Source organism: Tigriopus californicus, chromosome 5, assembly GCF_007210705.1.
Source record: "Tigriopus californicus strain San Diego chromosome 5, Tcal_SD_v2.1, whole genome shotgun sequence".
NCBI lineage: Eukaryota > Metazoa > Arthropoda > Copepoda > Harpacticoida > Harpacticidae > Tigriopus > Tigriopus californicus.
The window spans coordinates 14,176,469-14,196,255 of NC_081444.1; the positions used below are offsets into that span (position 1 = coordinate 14,176,469).

General features: G+C 42.9%; 3 protein-coding genes and 1 pseudogene across 4 annotated transcripts; all 4 read left to right on the forward strand.

Annotated features, from left to right (window-relative positions):
* Positions 1–93: 93 nt before the first annotated feature.
* Positions 94–3,750, forward strand: LOC131880901 (T-cell activation inhibitor, mitochondrial-like). Of its 2 annotated transcripts, XR_009373305.1 has the most exons (2): positions 94–1,882; positions 3,534–3,750. XR_009373305.1 is itself a non-coding variant. In XM_059227623.1 (1 exon), exon 1 carries the CDS (start codon positions 325–327, stop codon positions 1,756–1,758), a length of 1,434 nt encoding a protein of 477 aa, XP_059083606.1. In that variant the 5' UTR covers positions 94–324; the 3' UTR covers positions 1,759–2,019. The 2 variants fall into 2 exon arrangements, 1 of the variants encoding a protein (XP_059083606.1); XM_059227623.1 differs by lacking the exon at positions 3,534–3,750 and having other exon boundaries at positions 94–2,019.
* A 2,257-nt stretch (positions 3,751–6,007) lies between these two features.
* Positions 6,008–7,649, forward strand: LOC131880583 (cathepsin L-like; annotated as a pseudogene).
* A 329-nt stretch (positions 7,650–7,978) lies between these two features.
* Positions 7,979–9,582, forward strand: LOC131881390 (cathepsin L-like). The gene is made up of 4 exons (XM_059228234.1): positions 7,979–8,210; positions 8,289–8,620; positions 8,691–9,048; positions 9,119–9,582. Exons 1-4 carry the CDS (start codon positions 8,108–8,110, stop codon positions 9,322–9,324), a joined length of 999 nt encoding a protein of 332 aa, XP_059084217.1. The 5' UTR covers positions 7,979–8,107; the 3' UTR covers positions 9,325–9,582.
* Positions 9,583–10,749: 1,167 nt separating this feature from the next.
* LOC131881391 (procathepsin L-like) lies at positions 10,750–12,192 on the forward strand. Its single transcript, XM_059228235.1, has 4 exons — positions 10,750–10,906; positions 11,125–11,456; positions 11,528–11,885; positions 11,953–12,192. Exons 1-4 carry the CDS (start codon positions 10,804–10,806, stop codon positions 12,156–12,158), a joined length of 999 nt encoding a protein of 332 aa, XP_059084218.1. The 5' UTR covers positions 10,750–10,803; the 3' UTR covers positions 12,159–12,192.
* The last annotated feature ends 7,595 nt before the right edge of the window (positions 12,193–19,787 follow it).

Sequence of the window (19,787 nt, forward strand, 5' to 3'; positions counted from 1 at the left end):
ATTATCCATGGAGCACGGCTTATCACGTGACTGACGAGTGGTGAGTGTATCTTGATGCTGCTGCCGTTGGGTAGATCAGCTGACTGAATACTAGACACAAAAACAAAAACAAAGCCTGTCAGACACAAAGACGTTCTCCAATCTATGAAGGTTCTAACAACCATGTGAATTTTTATCCCCTAGAGTCCAATCCATCGGCCAATGGTCATCGGTCATCAATATAAGAATATGATTTCTGGTCGTTGACTGAATTGAATCGCTTTTCTCGGCTTACATCATATGAAATCCACACAGGTCATTGATCTGTGGTTGTTGTGAAAGGCCATGGCCAAATTACTTCAACTCGCGTCTGCCAGATTGGGTCGAATCTACTTACCTTCCCGATCATTGACCTCCTCTGAAGTCTCCACAGCCTTGAGACCATTCTACTTCTTGGTCCATCCCGATCTCTTTGGCTTGTTTCCGGAAGAGCAAGCCGTGAATGAGCACTCCATGAAATCCCTGAAGAATTATCTCGATGTTCTCCTGGAAGAGAAACGCAAGCCCGAATCCGCCAAGGTGACCTTTTTTCTGAAACGCGGCGAGGCTCGGAACAAATCCCGCAGCGGTTTGTCTCGAGTGTCCTATCAACTCACGGATCCGCAAGTCCGCAAGACGGTCATTGCCATTCTTAAAGGCGCCAACTTGCCCACATCGTACGTGGATAGCATCGCCGACAAACCCGAGGATCGAGTACGGGTCACCAAGTTCGACGGCGATGCCTTTGACTTTCAGTTCCACGAAGTACGCACCCGGAGTGCCAATGATGCTCGAAACCCTTTGGACGTGTTTCTCCATCGAAATGTGGAACGAGCTCGAGCCAATTTCGAGAAGATCGAACCCTTGCGGCTGAGATTGGAACGCATGCAGGATCTCATGATCTATGACTTCCACTTGAAAGACATTATTTGGGGCGGGGATCTCAAGCCGTACAATTGTCGCAATAGCTTGACGAGTTTCCGGTCCATTTGCGAAAGCGATCCCGCCATGGCCGCCATTGTTCGCGATAAAACTGTGGTTTTTGGCAACTTCAGTGGTCTCAGTCTGCAAGGTGAGATCGTCTTGTACAGTGGTGAAGTGGCTCATAATTGGTTGCAGAAACTCAAAGAGATCCCGGATGAAGAGCAGATCCTCAAACACATCCCACGGGTCGAAAAGGCCCTCTCACAAGCCTTATTGGACGTCAAGGTGGTTCGGAAGAAGTTCCAAGCTATCACGAGCGTTGACGATTACCGCCAGCGACTCCGCAGACTCCTGACCTCCATTAATGATTACCGCACCAGCAAACGCTTCCCCGGCCATTGGCCAGAGTCATTGGAGCATTTGGAAATCTGTCTGGAGAACTCCTCTTCGCCGCTGATGTTAACCGCTACGGGTCAGATGATTTTGCCTTGCAACATTGCCATTTCGCGACTTGTGGAATTCATGTCCGAGAACATGGATCAAGCTCAACAACGACTCGATCAAGCGGGGAAGCTCGCCCAGAAAGAAGTGGATATCATAGAGGCGTGCGCATTGGAATTGGGCTTAGTCAAGTTGGAAAAAGACATCGGGATCACTAGTCAGAATATGATCGAATCCTGCACCCGATTGATGCAGTATTCGGCCCATATTCGACATCTGACCCATGGGAACCACATCTTGGTGGATCGTTACTACTCGGTGGAGTCGGATGGAACTATTGTCATACCATATAATTGGAAGTTCCACGACGAGTAATCCCGGGTCCCCTGGGACGACTCTGATAATCCCAATGAGTTTTTGTGGAAGGCCAGATGGCCAATGGCATTGCCAAATGGATGAGAAAAGGCCAATGAAACCATTGCATTGTTGCGAGTTAATAGTGAGTACCCAAGGTTGTGAACGTTACCGAAGCCAGATTTAATGCATTAGTGAGTAAGCAATGAGACGTTGTCAGGATATGAACACCATTTACCAAATAAATTACTTCCTTTTTTGGGCGGAAGTTTTAACGGACTACTCGAAATGTCATCCCCATTAGTACTAAAATAAAAGAGCTGGACGTTGACTTAATCTTCCCATTTTCAGAATATGTTCCGATTCAGCAACAAAAACTTATTTTGCTTAACTTTTATTTTTGATATATTATTTGATCGACCAACGAATTAGAGTTGGCGTATCTGGTTAGCCTTGGAATATGCGGTTGATCTGGAAATTGGATCAAGCGCTTGTCTAATCAGACTTCAGACATGCTACAATCCAAACGAATCAACACCCTTAGTTACCAATCAGTATTAACAGGTTTTTTTTGAAAATAATTTTGTTGTTTTTTAGTAGAATTTTAATTTTAGGAGCAACGTTCGGGATGCAACGAGTGTGCTGAAGGAATAAGATGAAATGCCCTCCGATTGGAAACATCAAGTGACCTAACATATTACAAGAAATTTATCAACAACTTTCACTTCTTGAGAATGCGCTTTGAAGAAAAGCATTAAAAGAAAATGGCTAGAAAAGTAAATTACTGAGTAAATGGTACAAAAAAATTGTGAAGAAAAGAGATCAAATTTGAGAACAAAAATAATTCAGTAATCTCTTTTATTGGGTTGATTCGATTGCAATATTTTACTAAGGTAACCATTACAACACTAACTAGTGTACTGAGTTGTTTTGCTATTGGAAATGTTGAAAAAATGACAAGCTCACCAGAGCATAATATCCCTTCTCTGTTTTCAGTTCCCTAGACGCAATTACGTATAACAAGCTCAAATACTTATTCCATTCTCGCATCTCAAGTAAATAATTGGTCAAAACAAGGGTAATTAGAAAGGGGGGGGGGCAGGAAAGTTGTCTCAAAGACTAGACTGAATGAATTGATAGAATATTGAGAATAGACGCCTTTTAGCGATAATTTTCGTGCAATCACTTTACAATAGACGTCTTTTAGTTATCGTCATCAATTTCAGTATCGTTCAAAAGGCAAGGCTTTCGAAAAGTACTTAAAAACAAATTTACAGCAATTTTGGATATGAATGGACATCTTAAATTTGCATACCATGTGGTCAAAAGGCGTTTCAGCTAACTTAAATATACACTTGTTTTGGTGTTGGATCTGCATTAATAATTGGACCAAAAAAGTAATTGAATTTTCCTTCAATTGCTTTACATTGGAATGGCATTGCCAGTCGGACTGTGTTCAAAAGCCAAGGCACACAATTGCATGAGCACTAAAATGACAACTTTTTACAACTTGTAACACACGAAAAGTGCCTTTTTGTCAGCTACGTCATGTCAGAGTCAGCTTAGATTCTTTTTAATCGCATTCTGAGAGGGATCCTAACTGGTGAAAAACCTTGTTTGCCGTTTTCATCTCATCAAAACACTATAAAAAGTTGGAAAACCAAAATATCTACGTACATATGAGTACAACTTTTAAAGGTGGCCGAAATAATTGTCTTGCAATTTTTTTCGAAAAGAATGCGTATCCCGAATTTTCGACCACATGTATTAGCATTTTTTTTTCTTTTTCTTGCAAGGTATTCCGCAATTACTGGTGTTCAAAATTGACCTGATTTTTTTGCTGACATCTGGTTTGAAGACAAAGGTCAAAAAGGTTAACAGTTATGATATCCTCGTGGATATTACTGTCAATCACCTTACATAGTTTTGTCCGTCCTCCGCCATCAGCTCTAACATTATTTCAAGAAACTCTACAGCCATGTGGTTTAATCATTGTCATGTATTGAAAACTTTCAGACAAAAATAAATCCATCAAAAAAAGTGAAAGGGTTGCATTCCGACATTCTCTATTTCTTGGCGCTGACCTGAGATTTTTTTGGGATGCAATATGACAGATGTGTCAAAGTTTAAGATGACAAAACCCTCATATGAAGGCAAAACTAGCCCTTGGAGCTTCAGTGCACATATGAATCACGTGGAATAAGTCTATCCCTGAGGCAGCCGTGATGGAGGCCTTATTGTTGCATGAACCAGTTTTTTCAGAGAACATGGTGTAGTCCTGGTAGGATTTGTCTTGTGGCAAAAACTTCAAATTTCGATAGGTATTGAGTTGAAATTTTGACCAGAGGCTGATGAGACATATTCACCTGAACCTTGTTTTGGATAGTTTTCAAAATTAGTGATGACACGTTGCAGATGCCAATTAAATTAATTTCAACCGGGCCATGCCATTTCCTCCACCTAATTGGCCTGTGTAGCAATAAGGCCTACATTAAGATCGTCTCAACGATGCAATGACCCTCGTGATTTATTGGTGGGGCCTACGTCTAAGTTCGCAAAAGCATCCCAACAATGAAGCTGGCTTTATTTGTGCGTGGATCACTTTACAACATCAGGAGGCGGTGCGGTCCTGAAGTGATCAGGTTCCCTGGTGTGTGCCCGGCGTCATTACTAATTAGGGGGACGATTGTAAAAACTATTGAAAATAAGTTGAACTGAAAAGCTTTCACCAACCCCTGTTCAAAATTTCAATCTGATGCCTTTCGTAATTGTTTAATCAAAAGCATTTTTCTCTGTTCCCAGTTTCTCTGGTCTTGGTGTAATAGACTATTTTTATCGCAGTTTACATTTTCACTACACCCATCCGTCTCATCGTCGCAACAAGACTGGTAAAATGTGAAATACAACTGTAACACTTGCCATCTAGTGGGTCTCACATTTCATCCATTTCACCCCTTGTTCAAGTAACCCGTCACGAGGTCAATGAGTGGGAAATCCTTTGGTTTACTGGACTGCCCATGTGAACTGTGAACTGTGCTATTCTTCAGGAGATCAGAGCCATCACTCAGACTTTTCAATTTCTCCTTCGCCACCCCCACCTCGCACCCCCACCAAGAAGTCAAGAAAGAAATTACGCAGTAGCTAGTTGCTCATAAACTGGCTCCTTCTGCCCCCTTGTTATTTTTGTGGGGGTGGGTCGGGCGATCGTCAATCACTACTTCAACCCCAATATTCTTTGTTTGGCGGGGCGCTGACTGGATTTCATTTGATGCGCAATTCACCGGAATGAACGTGTCTGCTGTAGGTCTTAACATACGTTTTTCACTGTGGTATCGAGGATTATTCCCCAACGTTTACCGATTGGGGCAATGTTTGAGCTTTGGCGGCCCCTGGAACTCCTCAAGAGTCCATGGGTTAGAGCCGTTAGAGCATAGTTTAGAGTAATAAATGACAGACGCGAAATGATCAATGACGAGTAACTAGATGATTGGTTCTCAATTCTCAAGAGATTCCTTTAGAGCTTTGGGTCCAGACTCTCTGAATTGTTCCTTTCGCCTACCCAATGCCGTTTATTTGGCTTCTAATAATCCCACAACCCTCTCACTGTTCGCTATCTTTCAGAGTAAGATAATCTCGAGCGGCTTTGTTGGTAGATGATTATTTTGATCATTTAGAAAGTTGAGGAATTGGCCTCCCTACCAATGGAACGTTCTTTGGATGCTCATGAAGCATTGAGCTAAATAGCTCGCTATATTTAAAGGATTAACAATGTTCATGAAGAGTGCGTTCTGTCATCAACCCCGAACTGATTTCTTCGACTGCCCAAATGACCACACCTAGGATCCTATCTATACAGAAAGTCCGATGACAATCACCATTCAAGGAAATCCAATGGGCTTTTTGCTTACCTACTACACCCGCCGGGGGATGCTCCTTGTCCTCTAAAGTATTTCAAAAGGTAATTTTAGCTATTACTTGACACTTCAGCTCTCCAGGTTTTCCTCGCAGTTTTCCTTAGGACTTCTTGACGTCTGCACATTTCCCCGTGACATATTTGAAAGCGGATTTGTCATGAAATTACTTCTGATTCTACCTTTGATGGCAGCCACTGTTAGAGCCAAGGTGGTGATTGAGGAATGGGAAGCTTGGACAATTGGCCTATGGTAACGAGAGAACCATTTTCGCATACTTCATCATTTTCATAATGTCTTCATAACCGTTTATACTCATAGGCCAGAATTACTCTTCTCCAGCCGAGGAGAGATTTCGATTGATGGTGTTCATGGAGAATAAATATAAGAGTATTAGACACAATTACGAAGCCCATCGTGAACAGCATTTGGAGACCTCCTCCATCATGAGTTTGTCCAGCAGATGAACGGCTACCGAATCGACTTGAAGGAGCGATCTCCTGGAGGAGCCACCTTCAGCTCACCCGCCAATGTTGAGCTCCCAGATGAAGTCGTTACTCCCGTCAAGAATCAAGACCAATTTGGATCTTGTTGGGCATTCTTGGCCGTAACTTCAAACACATGCATAATACGAGAACACATCTGATTGGAATAATTCGGCTTGGTCATCTCAAGACCGGCGCTTTGGAAGATCAGCCTTTCCGGGAAGAGTGTGATTTGATTTCACTCTCTGAGCAGAACTTGATCGATTGCTCCGAAATCGATGGAAACTCAGGCTGCAGTGGCGGAACCATGGACTTCACTTTCCAATACATCAAAGAAAACCATGGTATTGACACAAAGGCAACCTACCCTAGGGTCTCTAACCTACCCGTATAAGGTCATAGGTGACGACTGCCATCATTAGCCTCGAAATAGAGGGGCCTCCGACGTTGGATTTGTCGATCTGCCCAAAAATGATGAGCAGAAACTGAAAGGGTCCGTGGCCACCGTGGGACCCGTTTCCGTTACAATCGATGCTAGTAGACCAATGTTTCAGTTCTATTCTCACGGTAACTTTCCGCAACGTATTCATTCGTCTGGTGCTAATTGTTTTAAGCGATATTCGCTTCAATTGAGGCATCTATGATGACAAGCATTGCCACACCTCCACTGTCGATCATGCCGTTCTAGTTGTTGGCTATGGCACTGATAATGGATCCGATTATTGGTCGGTCAAGAACTCTTGGGGCCATCATTGGGAAGAGTCTGGGTAAGTCAGGATGTCCCGGAACAAAGGAAATCAATGTGGAATTGCTTCAATGGCCTCATACCCTCTTGTATAAACAAGAAATGACGACCCTCTATCCTCAAAAGCAATGTCATGTCTGTCGGTTGTTGCTTTTCTATTCTCTAAATTGTAATGCAAAATACATTCATTTCACACAAAAGTGATGAAATGACTTTCAATGGATGGTGATTTATGCTGAATTTGTAGGTGTTCTCCCAACCGCGAAATTACAACCAATTATCCTTAAATCCCCAAATCTTGTTGGCGTTGGCCCCAAACAATCAAATTCCATCAATCTCCGAGTTCGTTGTTTTTCTTGAATGCTCGACCCGGATAGTCAGTTTACGTTATGGGACTTTTAAAACGTTCGGTAAAGATTCTAGAGCGTGTGGGAAAACATAATTGATGGGCTTGCCATCGTTCCGGGTTGTGCTCCCTACCCCATTTCTTATTTCACTCAGCAGTTGATACATATATTTATGCGAGACTTTTTCAATGCAGAAGCCTAGTGGTTGATGAAGTGTATCCAATGAAATTTAAAATAGTTACGTCCGAGCAATTGGAAGTGTCTGGTTGTTGTAAGACTAGTAAATTTCCATTTCCAATCTTGCTTAAAGCAGAATCATAATAATTCCAAAGTTCATCTTTTCCATAAAAAGTGATTCATTTTCGACGTTTTGATTACGTAGTGAAAATCTTCGGTAATTACGAAAAGTTCCATTTAAAGTCTTAAAGTCCGCATGAACAGTGAGGTTTGGAACTCCCAATAATATAAGTTGTTCCTCACGAGCCCAAAGTAACATACGATCCTGTTTGGCTGATGGGTCTCTGGATCGATGTAAAAGGGCCCATGAAGGCTTAAAAGACTCCAATGTTCATTAAAGACACGATATGGAGCAACTTTCCTCCCTAAACCTCAACCTACGCAAGATATACGTAAGTGGAGGGCGACACCCAAGACCTATCCATTAAACCCCTCAACTGAGCCACTATCCATATCTCTTCAACTGTTAAGCTTTCGCAGTGCCTCTTCTAGCGTTGACGGCCGGTGATCCTCAATCATAGACCAATAGGGGGTTGGGGTAAATCCCTTCTGAGTTGTCTTTACGCGGGTCTACCCCATTTCGTCAACAGTTCAAGAGTGGACTCTGAGGACTGAACATTTATTTCATCTTCGATACGATTCATCATGAGAGTTCTTTTGGCCTTGACTTTATTGCTTGGCTCGGCCAGTGCCGTGTCCTTCTTTGAGGTCGTTGTTGAGGAATGGGAGTCCTGGAAATTTGCCCATGGTAGGAAAACATAAATTCTCGTGGTTCCTTTGATGAATAGATCGATGATGACCAATGTGTCTGTCTCTGTTATTCTAGCTCAGAACTATTCTAGTCCGGCTGAGGAGAAATTCCGCATGAAGGTCTTCATGGAGAACAAGGCCAAGGTGGCCAAACATAACAACCAAGCTCATCGAGGACAACACACCTACTTCATGAAGATGAACAAGTATGGAGATCTCCTCCACCACGAGTTTACCAATCTAATGAACGGTTACCGAATGGACTTGCGAAAGAAATCTCCTGTGGGAGCCACTTTCATCTCGCCCGCCAATGTTGAGCTGCCCACCGAGGTTGATTGGAGAACCAAGGGCGCCGTCACTCCTGTCAAGGATCAAGGCCAATGTGGCTCCTGTTGGGCGTTCTCGGCCGTAAGCTCAGATTTTGTCACCCATAAGTCTTCCTGGTATCCATACTTATTTCTTCTCTCACCCTTTCAAGACCGGATCATTGGAGGGTCAGCACTTCCGCAAGAATGGCAAGATGGTGTCCCTGTCTGAACAGAACTTGCTCGATTGCTCCACGTCTTATGGCAATGAAGGCTGTGGTGGTGGCCTCATGGACTTTGCCTTCACGTATGTCAAGGATAATGGCGGCATTGACACAGAGACCGGTTACCCGTACGAGGGTCAAGACGAATCTTGCCGCTACCAAGTCAACACCAGGGGCGCCACCGACAAAGGCTTCGTCGATGTGCCGAAAGGCGATGAGGGGAAACTCAAGGAGGCTGTGGCCACCATTGGACCCGTTTCCGTGGCTATTGATGCCTCCAAAGACTCTTTCCAATTCTATTCTCATGGTACGTTGTTTGGTAGCAAGCTCAATTGATCTTGGGTTCTCGTCGATTCATTCAATTATTGTTATTTCAGGTATCTATGATGAAGAAGAATGCGAGCCAAATGCCCTTGATCACGGTGTTCTAGTTGTTGGTTATGGAACTGAAGAGGGAGTGGATTATTGGTTGGTCAAGAATTCCTGGGGAACCAGTTGGGGCGATGCTGGATACTTGAAGATGATTCGGAACAAGGATAATCAATGTGGAATTGCTTCAGAGGCATCATACCCGCTTGTGTAGGCAAAAAAAGAAGATATTTTTCGCTTCAAGACTAACTGATTTATCGTGGTATTCTTGTTTTGGTTTTCTAAACGTCCTCCTTGGAACAATAGTGAAACATTGTGCGGTTATAAAACATAATAGATTATTTACCGTTCCAAGAACTCTCGCTTTCATTTATTACAAATCACGTACCGTTTTCCATACTTGTTTGGTCACCTTTCAATATTGATGTCTCGTTGACATATTTTAGTACTTGGAAATCCTTATTATGAGTTATAAAGCCATGTTCGAAAATAAAATAGGAAAGCATTCGCCCCTTCGAGCTCTTCCTTTGGAGGCAATTTAGTAGGACCTGAAATTGCCTTGCTAAAAATTGGTTCATTCTTTTTGGTGAGAATGTGTAGGTTCATCCGCTATTCGCTCACATCATGTTCCAACATATTCAAAAACTTTTGACCTTCATCATAATCAGGAAAAGAAAGCGAATGCAATTATCACTCCAAAGTTTGAACCAAATCAATAAGGCTCATTTACAACATGACAGCTAGTAAAGTCGTTGTTGAGTTAAGAAATACTCATCTGAATTTAGTAATCATATTTTTTACCATATGATTGACTAATCGCAACTACGAATAACCATATAGTACTAGTAGTTCCCCTTCTATCTCATATCTCTGGAAAGCTGTTCCTGATTCAAGTAAATTGCGATTGACTTGGGACCGGACAAATCTATTATGGCAGAAGACGTGACGTCATGCTTGGTGCTGGGTCGTAAAATGAGAGAGGGGGTCCTCGGTTCGATTCTCCTGCCCGGCTTCTCCCAAGTTTATGGTTAGATTTAAGCACATGGAGAACCTATCTCATACCATTAATGACATTGCTTATCGTAATTTGGAAATGGATGATGTGATGACTGGATTCCTTGCCTTGATCCTAATATAAGAAGAGAGTTGCACTTCATTGTTCATACTAGCCTGGATTCTCTCTGAAGGTGCTCTCAAAACATTCAAATTAGATTTTCGAAAAATTCTCTTGTTGTCATTCTTATTATTAATAGCCCAAGAGGGGGTACAAGAGTACATTGCTTATGAAAACGGCAATTATCAGAAAGAAGAGGGGAGAAACGCCAGCCCTAAGCAAAGCAATAATCTGGACTCTATCTCACTTTCCTCCTTCAAATCACCTTTGTAAATAGATTTCGTTGCACCACCACAATGACGACGAGACCCCAAAGACCCCAAAGGCGGTGAAGAGAGGGTCTGATGATCCGAAGGGGTTAAATTACCCTTCAACAAAGCCCTCACCTAAGTCCCCCCCTATTGAGCTTTGTCTCTTAATCCCACCTTAACGGTCAGTCTCAATTATTGACCGATGAGGCGAACAAAGGCAAATTTTGCCAACATATGACTTACCCGTTGTTATCGCCCCAATACTCAAAAACTTGAGCGACAGTTAAGCATTGGACTTTGAGGTCTGCACATTTCCTCAGAGAGCAACATGAAAGTTGTTTTGACTTTTGGCGTATTACTTGCAACTGCCAGCGCCCTGACCTCCCTTGAGACCATGGTTGATGAATGGGAAGCCTGGAAATTGGCCCATGGTAAGACACAGGCATATTTACCCATTGTTGAATGACTGCTGGTTAAGGATATATATGGAGAGCTGTAAATTGAGGCTAAAAGTATTTTCTAAAGAAATGTATTGATTGATATATATAAAAAAATCGTTCAGCTTCGCAAATCAATTGTTGATGCTTCCATGGTTCAAATGGTGAACACATCTTCGACAGTTCGTGCCAATGATTTCCCTTTGCTTTAGGCCAGAATTACTCCACTTCTAACGAAGAACGATTCCGTATGAAGGTTTTCATAGAGAACAAGGATAAAATCGCCAGACACAACCATGAAGCCCACCGCGGAATTCACACCTATTTCCTGAAGATGAACAAATTTGGAGATCTCCTCCGCCATGAGTTTGTCAATGTAATGAACGGCTATCGAATTGATCTTGACAATTCATCTCGCATGGGAGCCACTTTCATCTCGCCCGCCAATGTTGAGCTGCCCAATGAAGTCGATTGGCGAGCCAAAGGCGCAGTCACGCCCATCAAAGATCAAGGCCGCTGTGGGTCTTGTTGGGCATTCTCCGCTGTGAGTCCAAATCAAATTCTATGAAACAGACACCCTCACAAAATAAGATATGTGCTCTCTAACCAAATCAGACCGGATCATTGGAGGGTCAGCACTTCCGCAAAAACGGCCAGGCTGTCTCTCTCTCCGAACAGAACTTGATGGATTGTTCCATACCTTACGGTAATATTGGTTGTGCCGGAGGTCTAATGGACGGTGCCTTCAAGTACATCAAGGAGAATGGTGGGATCGATACGGAAAAGGCTTACCCTTACGAAGGTGCTCTCGACGACTGTCGTTACCAGGTCAAAACCAAAGGCGCGTCTGACATGGGATTCGTGGATTTGCCCAAAGGTGATGAGCAGAAGCTTAAAGAAGCTGTAGCTACAACTGGACCCGTTTCTGTTGCCGTTGATGCGTCCCACGAGACTTTCCAGTTCTATTCGCATGGTGAGTCATTCGGGTACAATACATAAGATTGTTTGCCATTGACTAATCGAACGGGCCACTTGTTCAGGCGTTTATGACGAACCTCATTGTCGACCTGATGCGATTGATCACGGAGTTGTAGTCGTTGGTTATGGATCTGAGAATGGAACCGATTTTTGGTTGGTCAAGAACTCTTGGGGGACCAAATGGGGCGATGCCGGGTTTATCAAGATGACACGCAACAAACAGAATCAATGCGGCATTGCTACAAAGGCCTCATATCCCCTTGTGTGAATTTTCTTATTTTGAACTGAATAAAAAAGCCTGTTCCTAATGCACTTGACTACCATTTATCATGAAATTTTCACTATTTGGATTAGGGAAGTGATGTGCCGATTTCTATCAAGACTGACCTATCATCTACATAAATCGTGGAGTAATATTTTTGTGTTTTATAGGACCTTAAAGACATGTTTGCATTTTCACGCTTATTTCAAAATTCAATATCGCAGTTCAAACTATTATAGCATGCCTCCTTAACTTACGTATCGTCAAGCTTGAAGCAACAGTACAAATTTAGCGAGTGACTCTTATTGATAACACATTGAGAAGCAAAGCACATTCGTTCCTTAAACAAGCACTCAGAAATGACCAAGTACTTACTGTCTAAGAATTCCCTCAAGGCCTAATTGGAGTGTGGCACTCTCACTCTTCCTTACATTAGTATTAGTTACGGGGGTGAAGGGTGCCGGAGATTGGTGAAGCAACGGTGAGTGTATTTGGTTTTCTAGGTTAGCTCCTACATATCTTTATGTCAGCCTCATTGGCGACTATTTGAAACGTTTCATTTAATGCATATATAATACGTAAGTTTTTCAAGAACTTAGTTATTCAAAGGGCCTTGGTGTTAATTGTTCCTCAATAAAAGGGACGGATTACCTACCGTTCCACTTACTTTGGCCACAATGAGGTTTATATTAATCAATTGTTCCTCGTCAAAATGAAATGGTGTTACATTTTACAGTTGCATTTTCTAAAATTTATTTAGCTAATACTTCTTCGTTCCTGATAAATTGAAACGGCCATTTTCCCAAAAATATGCTGAATGTGGGTAAATATTTCCAAGCGACTTAGTAAAATCGGAAAGTATGATCCGAACTTCTCTCAGACGTATCCCAAACATTGTCTTCATTCAGTGTAGAAATGGTTGATTCAGCCCGAGCGATACTTCTGACGCTGTCGACCAGACCTAAGGGGAAGCCTTTGCACTCTTTGAACCTACTTCTGGAAATACGTACTTAAAGGGAAAATACTATTTCCGTATCGACTGAAGTATTCATTGTATCCAAATCATCATATAATGTAATCAAAATGTGTTATGTAATGTGTCAGTTTGATAATTAAAGACATATGGTAATGACTAATGACTGTATAAAATTAGAATCTCTGGCTTTCTCTTAGTCACCAATCTAGGCTTTTTACCTTATAAGGTTGTAATGAACCTCTTAACAAATAAATGTTATGTCTCTTGCTTAAAAAATAAGAAGAACAATATCAGTAATAATGGCACCGATTTGAAATTTCAGATTTTAGGCATACGTAATGAAAAGCTTGTCATTGAGATTTTCCCACCCGAGGCAGGCTGATTTGGCCAACAAACCCGTTCATCATATTTGATTTTAGAAATCCGAGCTCTAAGTCATTCCATATAGCAAGGGCAAACAATTAAGATTGACAATTTCAAAGTAGAAAATCAAGGGACAACCCTATCCCAAAACATGACCTGAAAAACACGTTTGAAAAGAATGGTGTTTTTCCCATTGATATCTCTTTGGATAAGATGTAGATCACTGGACTAGACAAAACTAGTTGGACGTTTTTTGCTCGGTTCATCTTGCCACTGTTTGATGAAACTACTGGGCGTATGTACGAGGTGCTTTCAAAATCAAAATGCATTCGATCCACATTTTTTTATTAGCTGGTTCAACAACTTAGTTTAAAAATAGAAAGACTGCACTGCCTGTTTTGAGAAGCTTTTACTCATTTCAGCTTGTGCTACCCTTGACCCTAATCAATCCCTTTCCATTTTCCCGATTATATTGACGCCACTCCACACCTAATGTCGCCCGATTTTGCCTTATAATAATAGAAGACATTTTCGTGGCTTATCCCCTTGACCGCTTGACTGGTTTGCCTTATTCTTCAACCAATCTGAGTTAATAATTTCGATCGACGCAGAATTTCATTGGTTTCTTGAGAGGGTCAAGCGGATAAGCTGTGAAGCAGACAAGCCACGAAAATATCACCTATAATGTCTCTTCAAGAGGCTTCTGAATCCCACCTACGTATGTTGAAAATGGCACGCATGTTCAGAGAAAAAATTGATTGACAGATAGAACGGATCTTCCCAGCAATGACAAAGGTCGACGATAACATCACTTTGAACTTAGCAACGTTGCGTCAAGATGCTTGGGTGAAATTGACAATTGGAAATATTTCCGTCATGTACAGCGGTAGTAGAAATTGCATTTTGCAAAAGATACTCATAATATGTCGCATCAAATTTGTTTTTGAAATTTGAAATGAAAAGCTATTGAGCGAAAAATATTATGCGAATGCATTTTAATCTTGAAAAGTACCTCGTACAACATGATCGATTGAGCTTGAAAAACTACTTCAGGCTTTTTACCGACCAATTGTGAAGAAATGTAACAGTCCCAATAATCTGGAAATGGGTAAGCGAACCGGGACTTTAAACTTGATCAGAAACTATGAAATTAAAACGTTAACGTCTAAAGGAAAACGAATTTCTGCTAATTAAACGCAGGTTTTCTTTTGAGAACATTAGATTTGGATGAAAAATCTCTCAAATTTAACACGCTTACCTCACCTCATACTATTTGCATTTATCTTATCATGGTAAACATGCTGAAACTTATTGCATTCCCATATTAGGATCGGAATTACAAAAATGCAGGCTAAATTCAAGGCTTCTCAAACTGAAGTGGGTTAGGTTAGACGTTTCAATGTTTATGGTGTCAATTTCCCCTCTCCTGCGCAATTGACCCCGCAATTAACCAGGTTCTTGAAAGTCATTTTCGGGAAATCACATTCCTATTTCTTCGACAAAGGTTTTCAGTAATATGAGAACGATAAGAATGTCACTCCCTGGGTAAGCCCCCCTTTCATTTGTCGTCCCTAATAGTTGGGATTGACACGGGCAAACCATGCGAATGATCCGCATGGTAATACCAAATTCATCCCGTGACATTTTTAAAAAGAGACTGGATGCCACCAATGGCGCCTATTGTCCTCATTTATCTCTCGCAGGGAAGTGCATCAAGTACAATTACAGGTCGTATAATAACGGCCTGTGTACTGGAGTCAAACGATATCGAGATCTGGTGTCGTCTGGTCTTTCGCCGATAGTCGTTCAGAAAGTAATAATGAGCCCAAAACCGGACAACATATGATATACATCCTGTTGTCGTTGAAGAATTCGTACCATTTCGGTTCGTGTCGGTCGGAGTATAAATCTATCGTTGTTCCTCTGGATCCATCTAACGGCGACACATAGAATATGTTAGCCATCCATGGCTGGGAAAAGGAAATGAGATATATCACCAATTCCGTCCAGACCCAAAACGAGACCAATTAAACACGGGTCTTAATACAAAGGCATTGCCAACACGGGGGGCTCACAAATCAGGTCGTGAGAGAAAGAAGGACGAAGGGAAGTTAGCTCCTTATCTATCCATCCACCCATTCCATCCATCTACTACACTGTATGCACTAGACTAGTAGAGAGAAGGTATGGAAAGACAGAGCGCAAAAAGAAGAGCATAGAGAGGAGAAGAGAGAGAGGAAGAGACAGAGAGAGGGGAAGGGGAACAACAAACAACCAATCTGTCTCACGCCGATCGGAGACAAGCAGCTGTGGATCCTCAAACTTGCTCCAACCATGCGTCACGGGAAAATGGTCGGAAGGTGGAGCAAGTAACGAGTTAACAAAGTACACAAGAATCGTGAGTCGCCACGACGACCTCCTTTCATTGAAGTCACATCTTGGGATGTAATTCAAAGATGGAACAGAATCTCCCCTCCTCTCCTCCGGGTCCCCATCTTGGTTGTCCCCTCGACCCAAAGTCTGTGCACTGACCATAGCTCGGGAGGTTCCAGTCGAGCACACGGATGCATCGAGCAAGTTTCAGATTGGCCATAAAATTTTCTTGCCTTTCAATAGACGGAGAATTTGGCATACGGTTAGCCTGGTTTTCTGATTCTGAAATTGGACAGCCTTGCTCGACCCAGCTGGAGGCCACATGCCGGAGCTTCTTCAAGTTGTTCCTGTCCAAATCTCCTGCTTCGGGACTTTAAACCAGTCTGGTGTGGATTCCTGATCCACCCAAAGTTCATTCCGCTCACTTCAAACCTCCTATTCCGCCCCTGACAATTGGGCCCAGGCTTAACCCAAAGTATTGTGTGAAAGAGGGGTGAACCCAGACAACATTAGCGACTCAGTGGGAATGGGAGGTGCCCAGTTAAGCATTTGCTCAGGACGGAATTATCTGATCCACCCATCTTCGAGGGCATGATTGCATGTCTTCTTAAGAACCCTGTCCCTTTCGTGAAATTCAATATCACTTACGAGTGTCCTATTGGAAGTAGTAGTAGTACTTCATAGAGCTTCAAGCGGGCCAACTTAACTGACTTTTCTTGGGGTTGGATTTGAGTTTGGAGTTTGGCGGCTGACATTTTAACATCCCGAAAGGATCCCTAATCACCCATTTGGGAAGGAGGGAGAGCTGTCATGGCCAAAGTGTGACCAGAAAACACGTCCCCTAATCTCCTTGGAGACGAAGGATATATAAGAAAGCCGCAACAACCCATTTGTCAATTGTATGTACGTATGTGTGTGTGTGTGTCTTAAGTGTGGTGCGTTATATTAGTATATGCGTGTACAGATGGAGAACACGAGGAGGCGGAAGGGAATGAATTTGCGTTGGCAGTGAGATTTGATTCTTTCAATGCATTCTTTCATTCATCCTGTCTCAAGTGTGATCTTGGATGGGAAGAACCATTACGAGCGACAAAATCGACATTATGGTAACAGGACAAGACAAGCAAATGGAGAAGCTTGGCAACGCCATGATCTCATCTCTAGATGCCAAAAAAGGTTCGAAAGGAAGAAAGTTCCAAAAGGAGACAACATTCACAAAATGATCAGAGTCAACGCCCAGATTTTATAGCACACACAGACATACGCTCGTTCACTTCACACACGGATCCCACACTCATCATCCTCTTTGTCATCGACGTCGACGAAGACGACCAACAACAAACAACAACGACGACAAAACAACGTACGATGTGGACATTGTCGTCATCCTCATCATTGGTGTGTGTAAATGACAATTTCTAATGGTCGTCGGTCCGATTTCAATGGATTCAAGTGTCTCGTTCGGCGGCCGGCCGCGCGGGTCGCCACTAAAAAGACAGAACAATGACATTCTTTGCATCAGAAGATCATGGCTCGTTCGTGGTCGACTTCTCTAGCACTTACCAAAAAAAGAATACAAAGCGTTGTCTGGCTGGTTGTGCTGCCTGGCAGTGGGGTGGTGTGGCTGGATATAGTGGAAGTGAGCTCTTGCTACCGAAGCTCCTAACACCATTTCAACAAAGTGGTAGGAGGCGGTCGTTCCGAAGTCGTCACGAGAGCACCGAGGTGAGAAGACGAGAAGAGGAGTCCCTCCGACGAAGGAGGGGAGTTGTTGCTTTTGGTTGACAGGGAGGAGGTGGAAAAGGCGAAGAAAGTCGGTTTTGAGAAAAAAACCACGTGAATATTTGAACCCTTTTCCTGTGTTCAACATTCATGCCCTGATGACTGGGCATAGCTGGAGTATGTACGCGATAGAAGGCGAAGCAGAAGAGTTGAGAAGGTGAGGTACAAAGAGAGGTAGGTAGAGAAGTACGAGAGTGGAAGACTTTGCGATGCCGGACTGGTTGCATGTCAGGGTGTCGTTTCTTGGTCGACAAGTCACTCAATTTTGCAGTTCGCAATCAAATCACCATACACGGGCAAAGATCAGGAGGAGAGCCGTGCCCAATCACCCTGACCAACGCATTAATAATACAAAATAGTTTCGCTTTGAATCGGGCAACTCACACGTCATCAAGATCCATCATTCTGCCACCGCCACGAGTTGAATTGCCACGACCACTGCTACTACTACTTATATTACTGGATTTACCACTGCCTAGTTAGTACTACTATTTGTACTCTCCCCCATCAACGCGTCAATACTATTATCAAGCACCACTGCCATTAGCTGACTGCTGTATGTGCGTACCATATATGCATGCAGTGATTCTGGCTTGTTCCCATCTAGGAGAATTGCTGCTGGTATTTCAAATTCTCCTCAAAGTTCGTTTGACAAATTTACAGATAGGATTAAGAGAATCCACGCCAACACATTACGACAGAGTACGAGCATGAATGGAAGGAGCTCATTTAATGCTCGAATTAGCCCAACGACATAGTAGGTCATAGTAGTACGTACATCCGTGGTTGTCGGTAGTAAAAGTATCCTGTACGTACCTGGATTGGCAACCAAGGCGAGAATCAAGACAGATGATGCAAGAATCTCGACCCTCCTCCGCTGAGGGGTAGTTGGCCATCTCTGGACGTTTTTTTTACGACGACTCTCCACTTTGTCTTCGTAAATGCCCAAAACAGATTGCAAATTGCCCACGAGGATGAGCAAAATGTGTATGTCGTTCCACCCCTCACTTCGTCGGACAACTACACCCCAAATGGGGAGGGAGTCTTCCATTTCCACCGGGTTCCCCCTCGTCGTCATGTCATTTATACCAATTAAGGAACTCGCTCACTTGGCCATTACTAATTTTATTTGCCGGGATTCTCGCATGATCATCTCGAGCCTTGTTCATGCCTTTATGTTTCTCCTATATTCCTCCATAACAAGCGGCCTTAGCGACTGGTTTCGCATACGAGTGGACCCTATTGGAAAGACGAAAGCGTACGGTTCCATTCTGAACAAGGAGATTTTCGATCTTACATCTCAGCTCACTCGAAGGAAGATCGTGTTTTTGCTCGAGATCTGCAGAGAGCGAAGAGGTTGTTGTCACTTCTTCCTATTCGCTCCACGATTCGACCGATTGAAGTTGCTGGCCAGCTAGCTAGCCAGTCACCAGCCACCCACTGGGCCATTGGGCCATTCGAAGGACATTCGAAAAAAGAGGGACAGACAGGACACTCCGAGAGAAAGAAAGCAATTTCTTCCTCCATTTATTCTCCCGTTTCAATTTTAGTATCTTTTTCTTTCGCACTTTTTGAGTCTTTGGTCGCTGCCCGTGGATGGACCGCGCTTTACTATCTTGTGCGAAGAAACTGAGAGAAAGACAGAAAAAATCTACTCCTAGATTGGAATGGACCAGCATTAGTTGGTAATTGGGTCAGAGAAGAAGCGAGCTAAAAGGCACAAAAATTGCGGAATGGACACAAAGAAACTTGGAAAAGAAGAAAGCGAAGAAGGGACTGAAAAGACGCCAAATTCAATCTCAATGACACTTTGGCCTCCTATCCTTCAGCTTAGGGTTGGCTGCTACGGTAGTGCACGTAGCTGTACGTAGAGAAGGAAGACGAGAGGAGGGGAATGATGGTGCTGTTGTATTCTTGATAACCAATCTGTGTTTGATAACTGACTACATCCTAGAAGTGTAACAAAACTCGCTAGGATAACGGAAAGTTCTGGCTCAACTGGATCATGCGTGGGTTCCCTTGTATCCGAAGAAAGCTCATTTACGAATCGAATTTATTGGAAATGCGCAAAAACGACAACCAACTTTGAATTAAAACATTCCCCATCGTCGTCACAAGGCATTCGAAGTGGTGTGAATTGA

Coding starts and splice junctions, on each gene's coding strand:
- LOC131881391 (XM_059228235.1), top strand. CDS start 10,804: ATGAAAGTTGTTTTGACTTTTGGCGTATTACTTGCAACTGCCAGCGCC. Junction 11,457..11,527: donor CTTGTTGGGCATTCTCCGCT/GTGAGTCCAAAT, acceptor TAACCAAATCAG/ACCGGATCATTGGAGGGTCA. Junction 11,886..11,952: donor TTTCCAGTTCTATTCGCATG/GTGAGTCATTCG, acceptor CCACTTGTTCAG/GCGTTTATGACGAACCTCAT.
- LOC131880901 (XM_059227623.1), top strand. CDS start 325: ATGGCCAAATTACTTCAACTCGCGTCTGCCAGATTGGGTCGAATCTAC.
- LOC131881390 (XM_059228234.1), top strand. CDS start 8,108: ATGAGAGTTCTTTTGGCCTTGACTTTATTGCTTGGCTCGGCCAGTGCC. Junction 8,621..8,690: donor CCTGTTGGGCGTTCTCGGCC/GTAAGCTCAGAT, acceptor CACCCTTTCAAG/ACCGGATCATTGGAGGGTCA. Junction 9,049..9,118: donor TTTCCAATTCTATTCTCATG/GTACGTTGTTTG, acceptor TTGTTATTTCAG/GTATCTATGATGAAGAAGAA.